This window comes from Somniosus microcephalus, chromosome 3 (genome assembly GCF_052327205.1).
Source record: "Somniosus microcephalus isolate GS21.2 chromosome 3, FLI_Smic_1.0, whole genome shotgun sequence".
NCBI lineage: Eukaryota > Metazoa > Chordata > Chondrichthyes > Squaliformes > Somniosidae > Somniosus > Somniosus microcephalus.
Window position 1 is genome coordinate 297,685,357 of NC_140989.1, and position 25,526 is coordinate 297,710,882.

General features: G+C 45.7%; 1 protein-coding gene across 1 annotated transcript in view; it reads left to right on the forward strand.

The window, feature by feature from the left end:
* Window positions 1-7,645: 7,645 nt before the first annotated feature.
* c8a (complement component 8, alpha polypeptide) overlaps window positions 7,646-25,526 on the forward strand; it is an 80,773-nt gene continuing 62,892 nt past the window's right edge. Inside the window, exons 1-2 of the mRNA XM_085982820.1 lie at window positions 7,646-7,819; window positions 10,892-11,009. Of these exons, the coding sequence (XP_085838946.1) occupies window positions 7,734-7,819; window positions 10,892-11,009 (204 nt within the window). The 5' untranslated portion in view covers window positions 7,646-7,733. The remainder of the gene's footprint in view (window positions 7,820-10,891; window positions 11,010-25,526) is intronic.

Genomic DNA, 25,526 nt, shown 5'->3' on the forward strand with positions numbered 1-25,526 from the left:
TGCTGAGTTATTGAGTATATTCAAGGCTGAGATGGATAGATTTTTGGACTCCAGAGGAAAGTGGAGTTGAGGTCAAAGATCAGCCATGATCTTATTGAATAGTAGCGCAGCCTCAAGGGGCTGTATGGCCTAGTCCTGCTCCTAATTCTTATGTTCTTATATCACCGAGGTTGTCACTACCAGCAATGTCTCCTCCACCACCTGGCTCCAGTGCCCAAAGAAGTTTCACAACCTCCGACTAGTGGTCAAGGTCAGTGAATGCATCTTCAAAGGCCATCACCTACCTACTGCACCACCAGTCTCACATACTGCTCAGTGCACAACTGCACTGCCCCCACCTCCATCATTCACCTATGAACAATCTGTACCAAACACAAGGCACACCTCCCATTCCTAGCTTCACCTCACCCCCTTGAAGATGGTGCTGGCCCTTGGCTGAGCCCTTGGCCAGCGGCAGAGCTGAAAGGATACAAGGTGTTGGTATCCTCATACGTTATCCTCCTTCTGACATCCCACTTCCCCCTCAACGCACAATATCTTCCGATTTACAAGGTAAGCATGGTGTAAGCATGGTGTAAGCATGCAGCTCTTGCTTTCCTGCCCTCTCCTGACCACAATTCTACCCTTGTGCCTTTCTCATTTCACACACCCAAGAAATCGAGCCTGCCCAGTCAGTGTTTTTTTAAAATTTGTTCCTGTGATATGGGTGTCGCTGGCAAAGCCAGCATTTATTGCCCATCCCTAATTGCCCTTGAGAAGGTGGTGGTGAATCGCCTTCTTGAACTGCTGCAGTATGTGTGGTGAAAGAATTCCTACAGTGCTGTTAAGAAGGGAGTTCCAGGATTTTTACCCAGCGATGATGAAGGAACGGCAATATATTTTGAAGTTGGATGGTGTGTGACTTGGCGGGGAACTTGGAGATGGTGGTGTTACCATGCGTCTGCTGCCCTTGTCCTTCTAGGTGGTAGAGGTCGTGAGTTTGGAAGGTGTTGTCGAAGAAGCCTTGGCAAGTTGCTGCAGTGCATTTTGTAGATGGTGTACACTGCAGCCACGGTGCATCGGTGATGGAGGGAGTGAATGTTTAAGGTGGTGTGAGGGATGCCAGTCAAGCAGGCTGCTTTGTGATGGATGGTGTTGAGTTTCTTGAGTGTTGTTGGAGCTGCACTCATCCAGGTAAGTGGAGAGTATTCCATCACACTCCTGTGGGTGATCAAGAAGAGGAAGAGTAGAGAGAAGAGGAAGAGGAGAGAAGGGGGAAAAGGAGAGATAAGAGAGAAGAGGAAGAAGAGGAAGAGGAAGAAGAAGAAGATGAAATACCATCACTCGATTTCACACTCCCAGCCGCCAACTCCTCGAGGTCGTCCTGCAAGGCCATCTGCAGTGTCCCCCACTGAAAGTCAGCAGTCTTCCACCAGCCATGCTGCAGCCACTGGGGTAGCACTGCGTAACAGCAGTAGGATAGGCAAAGGCAAGATAGTCACTAAGGGAATGCACAAAGGTGATTCGTTGATTTCTTGATGTCTTATTGGATGGATAGATATATAATGTGGGATTGGAAAGTTTGCTTTGTGGTGGATTTTATTTCAGCATCGTGGCCAAGAGGACGTTTTGATGGTCAGTAACAGAGGGAAGGTATGATGTGGGAAAAATGCTGAAAGGAGAATTGGGGTCATGGTCACTGTTACCGCCGGAGGATGATTCCATCCTGGATATCCTGGCCAGAAAGGGGCTGTCTGGATTACATCCTTCCTTCCGTTTACTCCTCGGTGCCTTGCTCCAGGTACGCTACGGCCTCTTGCTGAGACTACCGTCCGAAGCAACGTGTTACACTGCAGGTTTTGCACTGTGCTACTTTAAATGAGCAGGCAGCACCAATATACCGGTGCTGCCTGCGCAATTATTGCAGGTGGCCATTAACTTCGGCCCGCGGTGGCTTCGGCCAGTTTCCGGTCTAATCAAATTTCTAGGCCTATGTTTCTCCACAAATAGAGAGTACCTTCAGTCCAAAATAGGCAAGAGAGTTATATCTTCTGTCAACGGCCTCCTCAACGTTAAAAAAATTGAATTTGATCTCCTAAAATCAATTTTAAAACATCTTCATCTCAGGCAACTTCAGTGGTCCTCGTGGATCAAATCAATTACTTATAATAAAAGTCCTAATCTCACACTGATCTAATTCACATAATGAGAAATAAAGAATGCCTGATTTCTTCACTTAATAACAAAATAAAATCTTTTGCTTGTTGACCCCTGAAGGTCTATTTCAGGTTATTAATTTGCGTACAAGAGATCCTGCCAATAATTTCCTGCTCTCACTATTCTGCATTTAAATGATGTAAGGCCTGCCCGCCTTTGAAGCTGTCGGTTGAAGAGTTCTGTTTCAGTTCAGAAAGATCCACATGTACATGTTCAAGAACCTCATGCTAATGCCACAGCAATCATTGGCGTCATTGTTAACTTTGGCTCCAAATAAGCAGGAAGCTGGCGGTGTATCCACAGTGCCTGCCCAAAGCCACTGTCGGGAGGTCTGAACCATTTTCAGGTTCGGGACAGATTTGAATTTAACCGGCAAACTACAGGTGCCAAACACTCTGCTGCAGCTCGCCGGTTTTGGAACACTGAAAGCTGTCCAGCTTCTGTGTGGAGCCGCCGGCACTTCAAGTCTGTTTAGGGAGGAGACAATCTCGGGGGGACAAGAACAGGCCGGCAGCTGGCCAATGTCGTTTTGTGATGAAAGCCAGCTAGGAACAAAAAAGACCTCAAGTAGTGCCTTTAAAGGGCCTAATGCACTTACATCCAAAGTGAATGGGCCTTTGAAATTCCCTCCTGTCTATTCCTATGCCCCTTTTGAATACATCAATGAAACTCCTGCCTGTTTCCAGGAGGAGCTTCAGACCCCATCACAGGCCTGATTACAAAATCGAGCGTAGCCATAACTGCTGGACACTTTTGTTCCTCTTCGAGGCGGAAGCAAGACAAAAATGGCTCCTGTGACTTTCAAAATACCCCGGAAATAATTTTTAAAATTTCTGATCTCAATGTTGCAGTTTTACACTTATTAAGGTTTTCAATTAATTTTGATTATTAGTGAAGTAAACATCAGAGGATCGATTCTCAACCCCAGGCCTCCTGCAAAGTGCCCAACAGAGGCTGTGTACCAGAGGTGCTCTGCGCCTGTCAGGAGAGCACTCAGTTATCCTGGACTGCACCAGCCCATGAACTCAACTGAACTGCCACTAGTGGCTGCGCTGTAAAGTAAATGAAGTGGTTGGTTTGCCCCTATGTTGCTGGAGGTAGTGAAGCCAGTGCAGCAATGAGTTACAGTGCACTCCAGGTACAGGTCTGCTCCTCGGCTGGGCATTAAGCTAGGAGCAGGTTGGTGGGAGGCAGATAAAGTAGTGTTGCTGCAGGTCTGGCCGTCCGCATCCGGCCCTTCCGGTTGCTGCTGAGTCTTAACCACAATAATGAATTGTAGCAATTCTTTCATTAATAACGAATAAACCCATAGTTTGTAACCAGCATATGGATAAGCGCACAGTTGGGGATATAAACTTATACAAGTCAAAGAACACCTGGTACTCTCGGCCACTGATGGACTATTCTGTGATTGTGCATTTTATTACCATGAATGATTGCCTTTTGGAACATTTCGTACTCCTGCTGGATGTGAAGGTCACACCTATATAATTACATGTAGTGCAGCTATCGCACTGGGCTAGTCATTAAGGATTCTGTGACGCTCTGGTTGCTGTGGGTTCCATAGCAGCAGTGGCAACAACAAATCATGCCGTTTAACTAGTTCAAAGTTGCAATCATGCTGTCATTTTTTTGGCTGCCAGATGCTTCCAAATATTTGATGAAGATTCATAAAGGTCAGCAGTATGGAAACTGCATTGCTGGTCTGTATGGGAAGGTTAACTGCATCGTCCTGCAACAGGCAGAAGCAATGGCAGTTGGCAGCAGTAGTATGGACTCACGCATTGGTTTTGCCCCCACCAGCAGCACAGGGGCAATAGCAGCTCCTCACTTGCTTTAGAGTGCTGCTCCTAGCAACAGTGCAGTTAAGTAATTGCAGCATCAGGAACTCATTAACATTGCAGGGGCTCTTTTTCCTGAACGAAGGAAACCCAATACCTTGTCAGCTTAGCTTCCTTATTTATCGTCACCATTTCTATAAGGAAATAGATGGTCAGAAAAGAAGTTTTAAATTGTAAAATATACATTTTTTTGTTCATAATGTCTCTTAGCTAGTTCCCCCAATTAGGTCAACAACAACAACTTGCATTTATTTAGTGCCTTTTATGTAGGAAAACGTCCCAAGATGGAGACAGTAGAAGGGGTGATTAAAGCTGGATTTTAAAAGCTAGATTGGATAGGTGGATGAAGTAAAAGCAGATGATCAATGTGGGATAATCTAATTAGGAATATTCGCTTGTATGGAGGGTAAATGGTAACAAATGGTTGGGTCAAATATCCTGTTTTCATGTTGTAACTTCTGTATATTTCTACAAGTGTTTTATTTTCTTCATTCCGTCAAGAGAGGGCACTAAAGTACTATCAGCAGCTTAGTTATTGTTACCATACTGCAGCAACAGCTCACCCCACAGCTAATATGTAGCAATCTAGCTGTTGTCACCATTCAAAAAATTTGCTATTCAAAGGTTGATTTAATATTTCAAGTTGTTTAATGCACCCATGTTTTAAGAGTATTTTCATTTCCAAAGGTTGCACTCAATGACCCATTGAAACAGGCTTCCCAGTTCCCAATTGGCAACCCTACTGAGGTAAGCATGCTCCATCATTCAGCTTTATACACAAAAAAGTTGTTTCATACAAAAATGTTATATTCCATGTAGAATTATAATTTTGAGGGAAAAAAGGATTCCCACATTGGTTTTTGTTGTTGTTACTGTGTTGCTGGTGGATTCATCTGCTTTTGCTTTGATAGTTCTCATAACTAAAGGAAGTCTGCAAGGACCTGAAAGGGAACAGGTACATACCACGATAGCAAAATACTGCGGATGCTGGAAATCCGAAATAACAACAGAAAACACTGGAAAAACTCAGCAGGCCAGGCAACATCCATAGAGAGAGAAACAGAGTTAATGTTTCGGGTCGAATCCCTTCTACAGAACTGAGAAAAGGCAGTTTGGGGGCTGGGAAATGGGGGAGGGGATGAAAGAAGAGACATTAAGAGATATTCAAGGTGAGACGAGATAGTAATAGGACAGGTAAAGAAACAGACAATGGCTCTAGATGAAGTGTGAAATGCGCTGGCAGAGTGAAAGACAGCTGCCATGTGGGAGAGAGAGAGAAAAAAGGAAAAGGCACAAACCAAAAGTGTGGATAAAAAATATATAAACATATGATAGGGGCCGAGGTTATGATCTGAAATTGTTGAACTCGATATTGAGTCCGGAAGGCTGTAAAGTGCCTAATCAGAAGATGAGGTGCTGATCCTCGAGTTTACGCTGAGCTTCCGTGGAACAATGCAGGAGGCCGCAGACGGTGAGGTCCGAGTGGGAATGGAGCGGTGAATTGAAATGACAGACGACCGGAAGCTCGGGGTCACCCTTACGGATTGAACGGAGGTGTTCTGCAAAGCGGTCACCCAATCTGCGTTTGGTCTCCTTAATGTAGAGGAGACCGCATCCCTCTCTCCTCCTTCCAGATAAACATAGGAAACACTAATACATACTGCATGGGTTGCTACACACCATCCATAAATGCTGAACAGAGCGAAGTATAATGTGTGCTTAATATATGTACACATATTACGTACACAGTATGTAGCATACCACAATTCTATGCATTTATACTTTTGCAAACCAAAAATATATTAAAAAAAATAAAAGAGACAGCAAAATAAGAAATAGGACTTTAGTACATGACAGCACTTTACATTGTTTGGAACCATGGCCGATCATGGAAGAACCTCACATTGTTTGGTCCTCAACTTCCAATTGAGCACTGTACACTATAGTTATCTGTTATAGATATCTTTTCCATTTAGTAATTCTGTTCTCACCTACTTGCTTTCCATTCAAGTTCAGCAAGGATAAAAAAAACACAACTTGGTAAACAAAACATGATTACACATCATTCTTCAGTCAGATATTTTACTGTATTTTGATGATGATCACCGGTAATGGTTCTGTACTAGAACCATATGCCTTGTACCTTTGGCTAAACACCCGAGTGCATGGGGAGATTTTCAATTGCTGCCTCCCGTTTACTCTGGAAAGAAGGGCAGCCGGCGGTCCAAAATTGGAAAGAAAGTCACCTGCCCGTGGCTTCCCGAGGCCTAACTGGTGTGATATTCAGGCGAACTTGCAAATGGGTGGCCAGTGCTCCCGGCCAAAATAAGCAGGAGCCTATTTGCCTATGCAACTCTGGGTTCTCTGCCGATTGTAGGACCCCATTTACAATTCTCAAAACCAATGGGTGAAGTGTGAGCTGCACAAGCTTCGTCCATTAATGCTAGATGTGAGCAGCCTAACTAATGGTCCTTAAAGGGTTTGTTCAAGGCCACTCCGGAAAAGGTAAGTGTTATTTTAAGATGTTCCTGGGGCCTTGCTCTTCCTGGCCTCCAAAAAGTAATTTAGGCCCACTGTCGGTCACTCAGTGGCCTGTCCTTGGATTGAAGCCTCACCATGACAATGGCAGGGGGCCTCTCGCAGCTGTTATGGGTGAAAGTTGAAAATCGCACCCATGTGCTCTCAGCACACGGAACAAGTGATGGAGGTTTGAACATATTTAAGAGGATTTAGACTTTTCTGTAATATTTTTATAGTAGAAAAAAGATACCTGGACAAAGTGGGAGCAATTGTCAACTTGCAACAAGCCTGTGTGGTAATGTGTCAGAGCGGATCAATGGGATGAAAGCCGACAAGTTGTATAACAAGCGAGCGATCCGCTCTGCCACATTACTGCCCAGGCAGTGAAGTTGAAAATTTGGGATATTTGCTAATCACAGAGGGTGATGTACAGGCAGTGCCTGATGCTAGGGAAGGATTGCCCGCCTGTTATAGAACCCTCCCGATTTTCATTTCCATTGCAATTAATCCACTCTGCCAGTTCATCAAACAGTTGGTGAAGGTGAAAATTACCCCCAGAGGGTCTTAGCTCCTTCCTGCTAACAGTCTGCTCAATCTCCTGCATTCCCCTCCCACTGGTCCCTGCAACTGGAGGGATCTTAGGAGCACCTGACAAACAGGTGCCAGACTGCATCAAACCCTCAACGTAAGTAGCAGACAAATTGCAATGTCAAGGCTTTATGAGATACTTTAATAAAAATATGATTAAGTATACTAATGAGATAAACGTTATCCATTTTTCTTTCTGGAAAATACACATTCTTGTATCGAAGAATACTGTCACTTAGAAGCTGATTGGAAGTGAAACCGCAATTTTAAATGTTCTAGCCTAAGTATTAATTTTATTAACTTTTGTAAAGTTTAATACAAAACAAGAATCTGTATTAGATCTAAAATAGTTTAATACAAGGTTAAAATGAAGAGTTGACTCAACTTTTTCTTTCTGCATTTACATTGCTATTAATCATTCATTAAGTTCGGCTGTTTGGTTTACCCTTTTAGTTTGTCATCCCCGCCCCCCCATACTTTCTGATTGGGAATTGCAGCATTTAACATTTTTAGTCCAAGTAACTGGTTGTTTGATATAAACTGTAAATGTTCTTATTTTATGAAAGTTAACTTTCTGCAGCACAAAGAATGAATTTACTTCTGAGTTGCTTCTCATCTTTTGCATGCCTGTTGCTTTTTACTCATTTTGCCAATTCGAATCAGATCAGCAACAGGTTAGTGTTTATCACTTCAGAAAAACGTGATGGCTTGATGTATTGGTTGTGGGATTTGTGGTGGGATTTATGCATTTTAAAACTTGAACTGTAAAGGGGGTTGCTGCACAAAGCATTCTAAATTTGAGATTTTCAATATAAATCTGAGGTTTTGGTAAAGTTTAATGAAAATGTAGATATAAGCAAACAGCTGAATTGGAATGGTAAAAGATGTAATGGATTTTCCTTCTGTTGTTACTGTATCTGGATTTCTCATGGCTACAGAGCAGGAACTTGAGGTGAGAGGGCCACACCATTTACATGTGAGCAGTGAGGCTGCAGCCACTGCAGGAGCAAGACAGCTCTTCCTCCCATCTCCCCAGTCGCCCCCAAAATCCCAGAGCAACTCCCTTTTTCTGGGAAATCTGGCTGAACCTCATCAAGCGCCGTCGGGTCCTGCTCTCTTCTGCCTGAACTGCTTACTACTCCATGGTCATCCTGGAATGCAAAGATAACTCCCAGCTTCTTTTCTCCACTACCAACCGTCTTCTTAAACCCTGCTCCCCTACCACCTCCACCATCACCGCCAACAAGTGCGAGGAGCTCATGGCGTCTTAGTCACTAAGCTGGAGACCATCTGTTCAGCTGCTCCTGCTGCATCCCTCCCCTCGCCCACCAAGCCAAACCTCTGCCAAGGTTCCACCCTGCCCTTACATTGAATTCTTATTTTTCTCCAGTTTCTCTCCTATCTCCCCAAGCTCATTTTGTCCATGAGACCCATCTCCTGCTATCTCGACCCTATTCCCCATAACTGCCAACCACCCAATTTTTCTCCCTGGCCCCCATGCTAGCTGATATTGTAAATGGTTCCCTCTCCTTAGGTACTGTCCCCCTCCCTTTCAAATCTAATGCTATCACCACCTCCTCAAAAAAAAACACATTTAACCTCTCTATCCTTGAAAACTACTGCCCCATCTCCAACCTTTCTTTCCTCTCCAATGTCCTTGAATGAGTTGTCACCTCCCAAATCCATGCCTGTCTTTCCTTCAACTCCATGTTTGAACCTCTCCAATCTGGTTTCTGCCCCTGCCACAGCATTGAAACAGCCCTAATCTAAGTCACAAAGTCACAATCCTCTGTGTCTATGACCATGGTGCACCATCCCTCCCCATCCTTCTCGACCCATCTACAGCCTTCAACACGGTTAACTGCACCAACCCCTCCAACACCATTCCGTCGGCAACATCATCCAAGGACATGACACCAGGTTCCACATGTACGGTGACGACACCCAGCTCTACCTCAACACCACTTCCCTCAACCCCTCCAGTGCCTGTGTTGTCAGACTGTTTATCTGACATCTAGTCCTGGCTGAGCCGCAATTTCTTCTATTTAAAATTGAGAAGACCAAAGCCATTGTCTTTGGCCCCCACCACAAGCAACGTTCCCTCGCAAACGATTCCACCACCCTCCCTGTCCACTATCTCAGGCTAAACCAGATGCTTTGAAACCTGGGCTTCCTATTTGGTCCTGAGAGGAGCTAATGATTCCATATCCTCTCCATTACAAAGATCGCCTACTTCAACCTCTGTAACATCACCCATCTCTGCCTCTGCCTTAGCGTGTCTGCTGCTGAAACCCTCATCCATGCTTTTGTTACCTCCGGACTCGACTAGCCAGCCTACTATCTTGCACCTTACATAAACTAGAACTCATCCAAAACTCTGCTGTTCAAATCCTATCCCACACCAATCCCGTTCACCTATCACCCCTTTGTGCTCACTGACCTACATTGGCTCCCTGGTCCACTAAAGCCTCAAATTTTAAAATTCTCCTCCTTGTGTTCTAATCCATCCATGGCATCGACCCTCCCTATCTCTGTAACTTCCTCCAGCACTACAACTCTCCAGGAACGCTACATTCCTCCAATTCTGGCCCCTTGTGCATCCCCACTTCCTTTGCCCCACCATTGGCAGCTGTGCTTTCAGCTATCTAGGCCCTAAGCTCTTAAATTCTCTCCCTAAACCTCTCCGCCTCCACCTTTCTCCAACTCTTTGACTAAGCTTTTAGCCACCCATCCTAATATCTCCTTCTTTGGCTCAGCGCCAATTTTTGTTTCATCATGCTCCTGCGAAGCAGCTTGGGATATTTTATGACATTAGAGGTGCTATATAAAAGTGCAAGCTGTTGTTGTTGTTTTTGTAGGGAAAGGGCATTGCTCTGGGAGAAGTCAGGAAAATCTGCTCCATAATCCCTCAGTCACTTCCAAAACAAGCCAGCACATCTTTAAGAAACTTAAGGGCCAGAAGTTGACTTTCAAAATGAAATTGTTTTTTACTTGCCTAGAGTGATGTCATCTCTGGGACAAACCATGCAAAACTACATGACAGGAAGCCCCACCCTCATCAGCAAAACTTTGTAGTCTCCAATGAGCTTTTGCTGGCAGCAAGAGCCTCCATAGCAGCTGTGCAGCCCAGTAATAAAAAGCTGGCCTCCAAGATCTTGGCACTGAATTGATGCAAGATCTCCTGCTGGAATTTGATGACCTTCCTGCACCCCCACACTGGTTGCACACATGCGTGACAAGCAAACCGCAGGGCAAGATTGACCCCATTAGTCTATCAATGTGCCAATACAATGCAACCAGTCAGAAGTTTATGCACGTCAATCCACAGTTCACTGGGATTATATATAATCCTTTCATGTTCAGTAGGATTTTCCTTCACAACTGCTGCAACTTCAGTCTGAATTGTGGGAGGTGGGAGATCGCTGCTACAGCTCTATGGTGCCTGGACCAGTGGGGCATAGCCAGCTGCCTATTGGTAGCAGCAGAAATTTCTTTTTAAATTTCCAAAATGCCGAGCAGAAGAAATATAATCAATTGCAAGTGTAATCAATCGCCATTGTTTGTACTCCTTTGAAGGAAGGTTTAAAATTTTAAATCCCCTTCATCTGCCATAGTTAACTCTGGACGCTAGGAGCGGAATGATATTCCTAGCATCCCTAACCCTACCCTCAACAATAGATAAACAACTTGTTTTAGGCAGAAAGAATATTTTGCCATATTGAACAAATTTCTTTATTTCAACATAGTTCAGAATATTGCTGCACACATCATTCTGGCCGAAAAATCCGAAGCATAGTCCCACTTGACTGTCAACTTGGCCAGTGGACACTGTGGACCGTCTGTTCACCTTGTGAAACAAAAAAGGTATGATTTCGCAGACTAAGGCAAATTCATTCTTGGTTTACAGAAATAGTTAGCTAAAGTTGATATAAAAAGGTAAGGTGCTAAAACTGAAATAAAACCAGAAAATGCTGGAAATAAACAACAGGTCAAACTGTATCTGAAAGAAATATGAAACACAGCTTTTTGTGAACCTTTTTCTCATAAAGCCAAGAGATATTATTAACATGTTCCAGGATCCCACTGCCACTGTCAAGGTCTCCCAGGTAGTAGAATTGAAATTCCAGTAAAGCTGCCGCTACTCTGCTGTATCAACGTGCCCGAGACCCTACGTCAAAAGAGCGACTGTTGCTGCACCAATGTAACATTTTCCCATTTCCACACTAAGCATCCTGTGGTCTCTTAAGTGAGATTGCTAGTTTAATAGCAATAAATCTCAAATTATGGGTAATTTTGTGCCGGTTCATATCTCCGTTCCCTAGCCACTGACTCCAATCCTCTCCCTGACCACTGAGGCTGAATCAGACTCTTCGCAACCGTGGCATCCTATTTGGCCCTGAGCTCAGCTTCCAACCCCATATCATCTCCATCACCACGACCACCTACTTCCACCTCTGTAACATCGCCCGTCCCCGCCCCTGCCTCAGCTCATCTGCTGCTGAAACCTTCATCCAGGCCTTTGTTACCTCTAGACTCAACTATTCCACTGCTCTCCTGGCCGGCCTCCCATCTTCCACCCTCCAAAACTTGAGCTCATCCAAAACTCTGCTGTCCGTATCCTAACTCACATCAAGTCCCGTTCACACATCACCCCTGAGCTCGCTGACCTACATTGGCTCCCGGTCTGGCAACATCTCAATTGAAAAAGTCTCATTCTTCTTCTCAATCCCTTCATGGTCTCACCCCTCCCTATCTCTGTAATGCCCTCCAACACTACAATCCTCCGAGATCTCTGCACTCCTCCAATTCTGGCCTCTTGCACATCCCCAATTTTCTTCGCTCCCCCATTGGCGATGGTGCCTTTAGCTGCCAAAGCTCTGGAATTCCCTCCCTAAACCTCTCTGTCTTTCTACCTCTCTCTCCTCCTTTAAGATGCTCCTTAAAACCTATTTCTTTGACCAAGCTTTTGGTCACCTGTCCTAATATCTCCTTATGTGGCTCAGTGTCAAAGTTTGTTTGATTATGCTCCTGTGAAGTGTTTTACTACATTAAAGGTGCTATATAAATGCAAGTTGTTGTGAGGAACTAATTGCAGAATGAGCTTGTGCAATCTCATAGAACTCTAACTTCCAGCAGAAAAGACTTTCACCCCATCACTGTGGGATTTGATCTCAAGTTCCAATGTCTAACCCACAGCACTACCCATTTCCCAAAGAGAAAGATCACTTAATTTGACAGATGCAACCCATCACAAAATGCACGTCCCTACACCCAAAATGTTAATAGAACCAGAAACGTCTGGAAATACCCAGCAGGTCAGGCGGCATCTGTGGAGAGAAGAACAGAGTTAATCTTTCTTTTTCAGATACTGATCAACTGCATTTTATGTTTATAATAAACAGAAGTAATTTTTTTTCCATGTGCCATTTTTTGACTCCATTTACCTGCCATAGATGCCATATTTGTGCCCCAAATGTTATAAGTACATTTGCCTACAATCTGATGTTGAGTCCAAAACAAGTGAGTGTGTTCCAAATAATTCCAGATTTACTTTATGTTAATGTAATGTACACTGAAGTGCCCTAGCTAATTACAAATAAAAGCTCCCTGGTTATTTTAGAAGGTCATTGAGTAAATCAGAATGTGCATATAAGTGTTAAGGTTGATAAGCTAACCAAAGTTGTGCCCAGACATGACCAGAACAGGTTCATTTCAGGTCAATTTGTGAATACTGACAATTTTTCTAATCCTGGATATGGTTGCTTTATTCCTTTCCAAAGTAACAGGGAGGATGAACAGAGCAATAAAATGCCCTGTTTATGAAAATCATTAGATTCCTACTATCATTATGGGCGGTAGGAAAGGGCGGCTGTCGTCTATGGCTGGCGCTGCAGGAACACAGTTATTTTTTATATTGTGAAACTTAGATGGAAGGTCAAAGCCCATAGTGCATGGTAAAACCAATATTGCAAAGAATAGGAGCGAGCACAAGTTAATCAGGATGTAGTGGTTAGTTGACACCGAATGGATGTTAAATGTCTATAGATTGTAGGACAAAGGAAGATTGAAGGAGGTACAAACTTCCAGGTTTGACTGACCTGGGAAAGAATAAGTTAAAGTGAGATACAATGCAATGACTCTTGACAGCAAAGGAGGGGCCCAGGAATTTCCAGGCCAATATCGTTATTTCTGGATTGGCTTCACAAAGCCCAGCTAACCTTAAACAAACATGATTTCAAATAGCTTGCATCTGCCAAGACATGTATTTATTCAGTTAATCTGTTATAAATGTTATCTTTTGCAAGGAAAATATTTGTATGAATGTTTTCACTTGGACAGATAAAATATTAAGTGAAATCTATTACTTACTTATGGGATTTGGTGAATTGCTGAAAATGTTGACGTCTGTCAAATTATTTTGGAAAGAGGGCCTGAGGTTTTGTATAACTAAAATTGTAGTCTTACTATTACAACAATACCAAGTTTCTTTATGAATTGATACATTTCTAAATGATGAAGCAACTGAGATTTCTGAAAAGTAACAACAGAACACTTTCTGTGTGAGGTATGCACATGATGTTCCATATACCAATCGGAGATTTGAATGTAAGAAGTAGCAATAGGAATCTGCCATTTCTTACTGATTGACACTCTGACAAAGGAGCAGGATACAGGAGAGGTAAGGTCTATTCTATACAGGAGCTGTAGACTTAACTGAACTTAAATTAGTTTAAGACAGAGGTTAGTCATAAGAATGCCATGTTGTTTGGAGAACTTCCTCAACATCAGCAGGCAGTGGGAGTTGTGCTTGACTGATTCTAAAGAGTCCTTTAGGTTAGGATAACTTAACTTATTTCCGAGATGACACAGAAGATAAAAGATTCCAGTAAATATAAAAAACCAACCAAACAGAACACATGTATCTGTCTCGAAATCAGAAAGAAGTGGATGAGAATAGTTGTTTGCAATTGAAGTTGGGAGAAAAAGATGTATTATAAAACTAAATGGGGGCAAAATTGGGCTCAGTAGTGCCCATTTTTTGGGAACTACGAGTGCCGTTAGTGTTCCAAAATGGCGTCCCAGGTGCATGCGCACACTTCTGACGTGAAGTGCGCTGATACCATCTTGGTAAAGGGGTTAATGCACACGCACTTAACGTCTGCTGGAAGTATGCAGAACCGGCAGATCATTGCGTGCACACTGATTTGATGCCAGCGTTGCCATTTTGGAGCTCCACGCTCCAGCCGATGCCCTCACTTAACCTCACATAGCTGAACACACGTTAAGCAGTGTGAAGGAGCCCCCACCAGCACTATTTAAAGGGATCATCAACTACTTACAGGTTAGTTGCTGGTTTATTTCTTCTGGCTGTTGCTACAATTTTACATGTTTTGGTGCTTTCCATCGTTGCTTCAAGTTTCAAAAGTCTGTAAGAAGCGGTGCAGCAGGTGCTGAAGTACTTTTTGCTGACTTCAAGGCTTCTGCACAAACTAGTCGCTCCCAAACATGGGTGCACTAGCAGGCCTTCCTCTTAGAATTGAGCATGACTGGGAGAATGAGCAGAGGCCACGCAGAGCAAGACAAGCTGCTGGAAGAGGGAGGAGGAAGAAGGGAAGAAGGACTCTCTGCAGGAGGCCATATCCACCGAGGGTCTTCAGGGAGCAATTCTCCTACCTGAACCTCTGTGATGAACAATGTTTGAGATGTCTGCGCTTCACTAAGGAGGTCATCACTGAAATCTGCCAACTGCTGCAGCCACAACTCCAACCTCAGAGCAGGGAAGGGACCACATTGCCTTTGGCTGTGAAGGTGACCGTGGCGATGAACTTTTGTGTGTCTAGCTCCTTCCAGGCTGGTGCTGGAGATATTTGTAACATCTCACAGTTTGCCATCCACTGCTGCATAAGGGAGGTCGCTAACGCTGTCTATTCCAAGGGAGATCATTTCATTTCATTCCCTCTTGCCAGAGAGAAGCAAGCAGAGCACAAGGGTTTGCAAGGTTTGCAGGCTTCCCCATGGTGCAGGGTGCCATTGACTGCACACACATATCTTTGCAGGTGCCGCATGTCAACTCTGCCATGTACCGGAACTGAAAGGGATTCCATTCCCTCAAAGTGCAGCTGGTGTGTGACCATAGGTAATGCAACATGTAGGTCAATGCCCGGTATCCAGGCAGCAGTCATGATGCCTTCATTCTGCAGTGGTCTGCTATGCCAGCTGTATTTCAGCCACCACGACAAACCAACGGGTGGCTACTGGGCGACAAGGGCTATCTGATGACTACAGGGCTCACGACTCCGGTTCTGCTCTATCACATTTCTTGTGGCAGCATGCATACAATGAGAGTCATGTTCCCACAAGAAATATGTTAGAGCAGACTATCAGTGTGCTGAAGTAATGATTCCGCTGCCTGGACTGCTCTGGAGGAGCCCTGCAGTACTCAACTGAGCATGTCTCAAGATTTGTGAAGGTATGCTGCATGCTGTACAACCTGGCCATCTTGAGGGAACAGCCTTTGCCAACACATATCAGCCGAGAAGCAGGAGCACAAGGAGGAGGAGGATGAGGGGGAGGTGCAGGAGGACAAGGTGGAGAAGGAGGCAGAAGAGGAAGGGAGATTGCAACCTAGACAGCCCCTTTCTGCCTGGCTGTCTGCGAAGAACTAATTCAAGTACCAGTAAATGCAACCCCAATTAGCAACAGTCCCACACTCCTTACCTTCCCTCTGTCACTGACCATCACATCATCTTTTTGACCACAACGCAAAAATAAAAGCCAACACAAAATACACATTCCAAACCAAATTTATAAATTAAATCATGCCATATTGCAAACAAAACTCAACTAATCACCCTGTGCATTCCCTTAGTGCCTGTCTTCCATGTGCCTTTGCCTTTCTTAGTGTTCTTATGAAGTGCTAACCCAAGGGCTGCAGCATGGCTGGAGGAAGGCTGCTGACGTTCAGTGGAGGAAACTGTAGATGGTCTTGGAGGACAACCTTGAGCAACTCTGGGCCTAGAAGGCCTGGCTTCAGACTGCACCATCTCGGCATGGGCGGCAGCAGTCTGGGCTGGCTGGCTGACAGGCAACAGCAAGGGCATTGGTGGAGTGACAGGGGTGGGATCACGCATGCTGTCATCCTGAGAGAGAGAGAGCATCTGCCACTTCCCCAGGGTGACATAGAAACATAGAAGAGTAGGCCATTTGGCCCCTCGAGCCTGTTCCACCATTTAATGAGATCATGGCTAATCATCCAAATTCAGTACCCTGTCCCTGCTTTCTCCCCATATCCCTTGATCCCTTTAGCCTTAAGAAATATATCTAACTCCTTCTTGAATATATTTAATACGTTGGCATCAACTGCCTTCTGTGGTAGAGAATTCCACAGGTTCACCACTCTCTGGGTGAAGAAATTCCTCCTCACCTCAGTCCTAAATGGCTTACCCCTTATCCTTAGACTGTGACCCCTGGTTCTGGACTCCCCCGCCAACGGGAACATCCTTTCTGCATCTAGTCTGTCTAGTCCTGTTAAAATGTTATAAGTTTCAATGAGATCCCCTCTCATTCTTCTAAAGGCTAGCAAATATAAGCCTAATCGACCCAATCTCTCTTCATACGTCATTCCTGCCATCCCAGGTATCAGTCTGGTGGATCTTCGCTGCACTCCCTCCATGGCAAGAACATCCTTCCTCAGATAAGGCGACCAAAACTGCACACAATACTCAAGGTGTGGTCTCACCAAGGCCCTGTACAACTGCAGCAAGACATCCTTGCTCCTGTACTCAAATCCTCTCGCTATGAAGGCCAACATACCATTTGCCTTCTTAACCGTCTGCTGCACCTGCATGCTTACCTTCAGCGACTGGTGCAACAAGGACACCCAGGTCTCGTTGCACTTCCCCTTTTCCCAATCTATTGTTGTTCAGATAATAATCTGTCTTCCTGTTTTTGCCACCAAAGTGGATAACCTCACATTTATCCACATTATACTGCATCTGCCATGCATCTGCCCAATCACCCAACCTGTCCAAATCATACTGGAGTTTCTCGGCATCCTCCTCACAGCACACATGCCCACCCAGCTTTGTGTCGTCTGCAAACTTGGAGATATTACATCTAGTTCCCTCATCTAGATCATTAATATATATTGTGAATAGCTGGGGCCCTAGCACCGATCCCTGCGTTACCCCACTAGTCACTGCCTGCCACTCAGAAAAAGACCTGTTTATTCCAACTCTTTGCTTCCTGTCTGCCAACCAGTTCTCTATCCAAGTCAGTAACTTACCTGCAATCCTATGTGCATTAACTTTGCACGCCAATCTCTTATGCGGGGCCTTATCGAAAGCCTTCTGAAAGTCCAAATAAACCACATCCACTGGTTCTCCCTTATCTATTCTACCAGTTACATCCTCAAAAAATTCCAGTAGATTAGTCAAGCATGATTTACCTTTTGTGATGCCTTAGCAATCCTAGTAATCTGTTGGAGGACAGATTGCTGAACTTCTGTGACACCCTGCAAGCCCCTTTGAATACAATATCCACAGCCATGATGGCAGCAGTCTGAGCTTACTTGGCAACACTCAGACTTTTGGTGGAAGCTACCGGTGCTGCACTGGAAGCTGAGACATTGGCCAACAGACGCTGCATCATGGTTGGGTCCACAAGTGTGTTGATGGAGTTGGCTACCAGTTCCATTCTGGAAAGGATGGACTCCAAGCTCTGCGTAAAGCCCTGTGCCACATTAGTGCTGGACTCCTCCATGCTCCTTGATACTGAACACAGGCTTTCTGTCAGGCTTCCTAATGCACCAAGCATTTTGTTGTGTACACCCATCAGCCTGCTTCTGTAGCCTGGCCCATCGAAGTCCTCATCTGAGTCCTCTGCAGCAGAACTCGTGTGCAACCTCACCTTCCGGTGAGCTGGCACCTGTGCTAGCCTTGCCCTCTGCTCTGGCTGCAGTGCACTTGTACATGGTGTCTCACCATGGGAGGTAAGCATGCAGGTGCAGCAGGTGGTTAAGAAGGCAAATGGTATGTTGGCCTTCGTAGCGAGAGGGTTTGAGTACAGGAACAAGGATGTCTTGCCGCAGTTGTACAGGGCCTTGGTGAGACCACATCTTGAGTATTGTGTGCAGTTTTGGTCGCATTACCTGAGGAAGGATGTTCTTGCCATGGAGGGAGTGCAGCGAAGATTCACCAGGCTGATACCTGGGATGGCAGGAATGACATATGAGGAGAGATTGGGTCGATTGGGCTTGTACTCGCTGGAGTTTAGAAGAATGAGAGGGGATCTCATTGAAACTTATAAAATTCTAATAGGACTATGTAGTGTGTTGAGTCTGTGTGTCCCAGTTATGCTTATGATCAATCACTGGACACAGACAACAAGAATAACTTTTAACAGGTCTTTACTATTCGGAGGTCAGGGCTGAACTGCCCAGCAAATCCCTACACAACACTTATATACCGGTGTGGTCACCACCGGTATTACAGTATACAGCAGCCAAGAGAAAGTAGTACATCTCTTAAGGTAGTTCTCTTAAGGTGGAACAGGTTACATACACCACAATCCTCCCTTTTTAGCTTAACAGTTATATCCCCATTTAACATAACATAATAACATATATATATATACAACTTCATGCAAAACAGTTCAAAGATTCAGTCTCTGAGGAGGCCTCCTGATTCGAGTTGGATAACGCCTTTCAGGGGTCTCTGATTCTCGTTGCTGGGGTGACTCATCTAGTTGGTCTCTTATGGATTGGACATCATCATCAGGTACATTCACTTCTGAGGTAGATGCTTCAGGTTCACTAACTTCTTCCACGGTTGTCTCTGCCGTAACCATGGGTTCGACCCTTGTTCTCGATTCTACCAGTTGGTCAGCATGACGCCGTATTACATTTTCACCAATATCTACCGTGTACATCAGGGGTCCTTGTCTGGCCTGAATTGTTCCAGATTGCCATTTCTCGTTTTTATAGTCCCGGGCTAACACTGGTTGTCCTATTTCGAAGCTCCGAGTGGTCTTGTTATTTATATGCTGGAACTGTTTGTTTCAAACTTCCCTCCGCACATTTGGTTTTAACAAGTCCAACCTGGACCGCAACCTCCTGTTATAGAACATCATGGCAGGACTTTGGTTTGTCACTGCATGAGTGGCGTTTCGATATGCCAGTAGGAATTTGTCCACCTTGTGTTGTAGTGGAATCTGATCTTCGCTCATGGCCTTTATTGCTTTTTTGAACGTTTGTACAAATCTCTCGGCCAACCCGCTTGTAGCCGGATGATATGGGGCAGAGGTATAATGTTTCACCCCATTCTTCTTCATGAATTTCTGGAATTCTTCTGACACGAACTGCGGTCCGTTGTCTGAACATATTTGTTCTGGCAATCCATTTCTTGCAAATATCATTCTTAGCACCGCGATCGTCTTTTCCGAGGTAGTGGTAGTCATCTTAATCACTTCTGGCCATTTAGAATGTGCGTCCACCGCAATTAAAAACATGGAGTCCATGAATGGACCAGCAAAGTCAATATGTACACGTTGCCATGGGGTTGAAGGCCATTCCCATGGATGCAGCGGTGCAATTGGAGGTGCATTTTGCACTTTTTGGCACCCTGAGCAGCTTTTCGTCAGATCCTCTATCTGTTGGTCGATACCCGGCCACCACACATAAGCCCTAGCAAGGCTTTTCATCTTGACTCCCCCCAGATGACCTTCATGCAGTTCCTTTAGAACTCTCTCTCTTAACTTAGGAGGAATAATCACCCTTGTTCCATACATCAATGTTCCTTGACAGATGGACAGCTGTTCTCGTCTTGCTGAGAATGCCGGTAACAGTGGATCACCATGTGCTGGCCATCCCTTCACTGTCACTTCGTAGACCCGGGACAGTGTCGGGTCGTTCCTAGTTTCTCTTTCAATACTTGCATTGGTGACTGGTAAACATTCGATGATGGTCGAGTGAAATAACTCAACAGGGTCAACCGTTGGTGCCTCCTCCTCTGTAGGTAGTGGCAGGCGCGACAGCCCATCAGCATTACCATGCTGCTTTGTACCTTTGAATTCAATCTGATATTGATGTGCCCCTAGGAAAAGGGACCATCTCTGGAGTCTCTGTGCTGTCACCACCGAAACACCCTTCTTAGGGTTAAAAATGGATACCAACGGCTGGTGGTCTGTCAGAAGCGTAAACTTTTGGCCCTGCAGGTAATGATTAAACTTCTTTACTCCCCACACAAGGCTGAGAGCCTCCCTATCTATCTGAGCATAGTTGCGCTCCGCGGAGATCAATGATCTGGATGCGAACGCGACTGGCCTCTCCAGGCCATTTGGCAACTTGTTTGAGAGTACTGCCCCAATACCATATGGAGAAGCATCACAAGCCAAACGAATAGGCAGCGTTGGGTTGAAGTGAGCCAACACTTCCTGAGGTGATCAATGCCTTGCTTTTGCGAAAGGCCCTCTTACAGTCCTCGCTCCACTTCCATGGTACTCCCTTCTGCAAAAGAGCGTTCAGCGGGTGCAGCACCGTGGATAAATTTGGCAGAAACTTATGGTAATAGTTAATCAACCCTAGGAACGACCTCAACTGGGATACATTATCCGGAGCGGGAGCCTTCACAACAGCTTCGATCTTGTCAGGAGACTTATGAAGCCCCTCCTGGTCAATGACATGACCACAGTACGAGATCCGCTTCTGAAAGAACTCACATTTCTGGCGATTAACTCGAAGTCCATATTCTTTCAATCTGGTGAGCACCAGTTCCAAATTTGCAAGGTGTTCCTCGTCATCATCTCCTGTAATCAGAATGTCGTCCAGGTAACATTGTGTGCCTGGAATTCCCTGTAATACCTGCTCCATGGCCCTCTGCCAAATTGCTGGAGCCGATGCCACTCCAAAAACCAGTCTATTATACCGGTACAAGCCTCTATGCGTGTTGATCGTGAGATACTGGCGTGACTCTTCCTCAACTTCCATCTGTAAGTATGCCTGCGCCAGGTCTATCTTGGTGAAGTGTTTCCCGCCAGACAACAAAGCGAAGATATCCTCAATCCGCGGAAGCGGATACTGCACCGTGTGAAGCACCGGATTAACAGTGATCTTGAAATCTCCACAGATGCGAACCTTCCCCGGTTCCCCCGGCTTGTTGCTCGATGAACGCTTCATGACGGGAACAATGGGCGTGGCCCACTCACTCCAGTCTACCTTAGACAGTACTCCTGAATGTTCTAGCCCTTCCAGCTCAGCTTCCACAGCAGGTCGTATCGCATAAGGTACCGGTCTGGCTTTGAAAAATTTCGGGTTTGCATGTTCTTCAACCTTGATGTTTGCCGTAATCCCTCTCAGTGTTCCCAGTCCCTGTTGGAACACCTCTTTAGCATCGTCCAATATTCTGGACAATCGTTTAGGTTTGACATCTTTTTTACCGGAATCTACCGTTAGTGCTTTTACGGAATGCCAGTCCATATTTATTTTCCTAATCCACACCCGTCCCAGTAGTGGTGGACCTCCCTCAGGTAGCACATATAAGTCCATTCCTCGGCTTTCTTTGCCCTTGTGGACCACCTTTACCTCTATCTTCCCGATGGGGTATACTCTTTGCCCCGTGTATGTTTTTAATACAATCTCCGTATCCCGTAGGGGAATATGTGGGAATAACCTTTTGTAATCTTGCTTATTCATGACCGTCAATGCCGATCCAGTGTCCAATTCCATCTTCACTTGGACTCCTACTATCTGAAGTGTGACCCAAATTGTTTGGAGGTCTGCTTCCTTACCAACATTGTGTACTCTTAGACTACCCAGTTCATTACTGCTGGAGTCTGAATCTGACTTCTGTTCGTTCGAACTGTTCTGTCACCTTGTGTACCTTTCTGTACTTTTCCTGCGGTGACTTTTTGTTGCTGGTCTTCTTTCCTGACTGGTATACTTTAGCTATGTGACCAAGCCTGCCACATTTTCTGCATTCCTGATTTTTGAACCAGCACTGGTTCTGATCGTGCGTTGTCTTTCCACAACGATAACATTTTACTGTACCCAAGACCATTTGATTGGTGCTGAGTTCCGGTGACCGTAGCTGCATTTCCGCCGTGCCTCTCGCTGCGGCTTCTTGCGATGCTGCAATAGTGACAGCTTTATCAAGCGTAAGATCATTCTCCTCAAGCAGTCGCTTTTGTGTTCCTTCTTTTAACAATCCACACACAAATTTATCTCTCAGCGCATCTGCTAGTCCTGTTCCAAACTGACAGTACTTTGATAGCTTACGCAGTTCAATTAAAAATTCAGCGTTGCTTTCGTCTTTCAGCTGCGTTTTTCTGTAAAATTTAAATCGTTCCGCTATCATCAGCGGTGTGGGGTTTAAATGATTTTTCAGGACAGTAACAATATTCGCGAAAGTCTGATCCGCCGGTTTATTTGGTGATAGAAGGTGCTTCAATAGCCCGTATGTCTTCGCACCCATTGAGCTTAATAAGGTTAGTGCTTTCTCATCATCTGGTACCTTATTTGCTTTACAATAAACTTCCATGCGTTCTACATACGTGGTCCAATCTTCGATATCGCTATCAAAGGTATTAATGTTCCCATGTTTAGGCATCCTTGCAAGTTTTTAAATTTTTCTTTTTCTCAAAATGGCGGCTTCCCGCGCTTGTCTTCTTCCCCCGCCTACTAAAATGGCGGCTTCCCGCGCTTGGTGGTCTTTCCCGTGCTCGTCTTCTTCCCCCGCCGGCTACAATGGCGGATTCCCGCGTTTGCCTTCTTCCCCCGCTGGCTGCAATGGCGATTGCCGTGCTGCTGCCGTTCTCGCCTCCCCAGCGGTTCTCAATTCCCCGACGCTGCTTTGCCTCGCAGCCCCGCTTGCAGCCCGGTCCTTTACACCGGCTGCGTTTGAGTTCTCCGTGGCTCTCGTGCCTTAAGCTGCCCCAATCGCTGCGCCTCTCGGCCTCGATTGCAGCCCGGCCCTTTTTACCGGCCGTGGTCGAGTTCTCCACCCTTATTCCTCCGTTTTCCCTCCCCTACTCCACAGCCAACGCGGCCGACTTTCTGCTCGTGTCGCTGATCGGCTTACCCACCACCATGGTAGAAGGGATGATCACTGCCTGTCGCTGATGGAGGGCTTCGTGGTCAGAATTTTTCTTTTTAACCCGGGTTCTCGATGCCTCCCATGCGATGGTGCTCAGCAGGATGATGAGGGCAGATGCCTCTTCTCGACGCCCGTTCTGAGGACGAAGCTGCCTTGGATGTAAAACTGCCGCAGGGTAAGATTGGACTCGTCACCACTGTTGAGTCTGTGTGTCCCAGTTATGCTTATGATCAATCACTGGACACAGACAACAAGAATAACTTTTAACAGGTCTTTACTATTCGGAGGTCAGGGCTGAACTGCCCAGCAAATCCCTACACAACACTTATATACCGGTGTGGTCACCACCGGTATTACAGTATACAGCAGCCAAGAGAAAGTAGTACATCTCTTAAGGTAGTTCTCTTAAGGTGGAACAGGTTACATACACCACATAGTGTATGTACTTTGCAGAAGGAACTATATTCTGCAGCCCCTGTATACTGCAGTACCAGTAGTGGCCACCCCTGTATATAAGCCTGTGTAGTAACTTTTGCACAGTAGTTCCAGTTTGTCTCCATTCAGTAAAGAGCTGTTGTAACCAACTCCTGCAGTCCGTCTCTCAATTACACACGGACATAATACTGGTGACGAGCAGATCCGAACTTACCTACAGTTCTGCACCACCTCATGGGGATCCATCCCTGAAGCGAAGTTGTTAGAGGTCGAGGCCAGAAGGAAGAAAGAAAAAAAAAAAACAGAAGAAACGGGCGTCGACCGTGGGCAACTGCCTCTGATTCATCGGAGTTGAAGATTTGCAGGAGAGGCTGTCGAGAGCGGGGCTTGGTTATCCTGTCTATGGTGTTCCAGCTAATCGGGCTGGTTGCAAGTAGTACACTGATCCTTCCTGGGCTGCGGCGGGCTAGAGCTCGATCGGGTGGCTTTTCAACGGGGCCGAGCAGCGTTGTCGGGAAGAGGAGAGAGAGAGAGAGGGTGGAGCACACAGGGCGCGGCCGGTGCTACGAAGCCGGGCAGCATACAGACCCGAGAAGAGGGAGGAAAGTATCCTGTAGGGTTGCTCTGACGACGGGAAAATAAAAGAAATTAGAAGTGCAGAAAGTCGCGAGGAGCTGCAGTTTGCCACGGGAACCGCGGAGAGCGGCGTTAGCAGCAGCGTGGGGAGGAAGTGTGCGAAGGCTATAGGGCATCGCCATCAAGGCATAAAACACCAGCAACAGCGCTAGCAGCAGCGGAGAAGATGGAAAGCGCGGGAGGCGCCTCTTTTAATCCAGCGGGGAAGAAGGCAAAGCGCGGGAGGCGCCATTTTGTTAAATCGGGGAAGAAGGCAAAGCGCGGGAGGCGCCATCTTAGATTTCCAAGATGCCGAAGACTGGCAATATCACTGCCTTCGATAATGCAATAGAAGACTGGACCACGTATGTGGAAAGAGTCGAAGTATATTGCGAGGCAAACGAAGTAGCCGATGAGAAAAAGGCATCGGTACTACTAAACTTAATAGGCGCAAGAACGTATGGCCTATTGCGGAGCCTGATTACTCCAGCCAAACCGATGGCGAAGAGTTTTAACGAAATTGTTGATATCCTACAGGAACACCTAAATCCTACACCGCTGCTGATAGCAGAAAGATTTAAATTCCACAGGAGAAATCAGCATAAAGATGAGAGCAATGCTGATTACCTTACGGAACTACGCAAGCTATCAAAGCACTGCCAGTTCCGAGCAGGACTGACAGATACTCTACGGGACAAATTTGTCTGTGGACTCCTGAGTGAAGGAACCCAGAAGAGGTTACTCTCAGAGAAAGAGCTGACGCTAGATAAGGCTTTCAGCGTGGCAGTATCGTACGAAGCAGCAGCAAGGGGAGCTGCGGAAATACAGCAAAAGCCACAGGAATACAGCACCCACGAAATGACACGGTGGTTTGAAAAATGGTATCGCTGCGGCAGAACAACCCATGACCAGAAGGACTGCTGGTCCAAGGACAAAATATGCAGGCAATGCGGAAAGATGGGACACATTGCATGAGTTTGCAGGTCTGGGAAGAAGACTAACGACAACAAAAAGGCTACTAAGGAACAGTACAGGAAAGTACAAAAGATGACGGACAGTAGTTCCGAAGACCAGATGAGCAATAGTGAATCCAGGAACAAGAGACTAAGCTGTCTCAAACTTCACAACGTAATCGCAAAAGAGGATCACCGAACCATTTGGGTCACCCTCACGATAGCAGGGTCCCAAGTCAAAATGGAATTGGATACAGGATCAGCCCTGACCGTCATGAATCGACGAGACT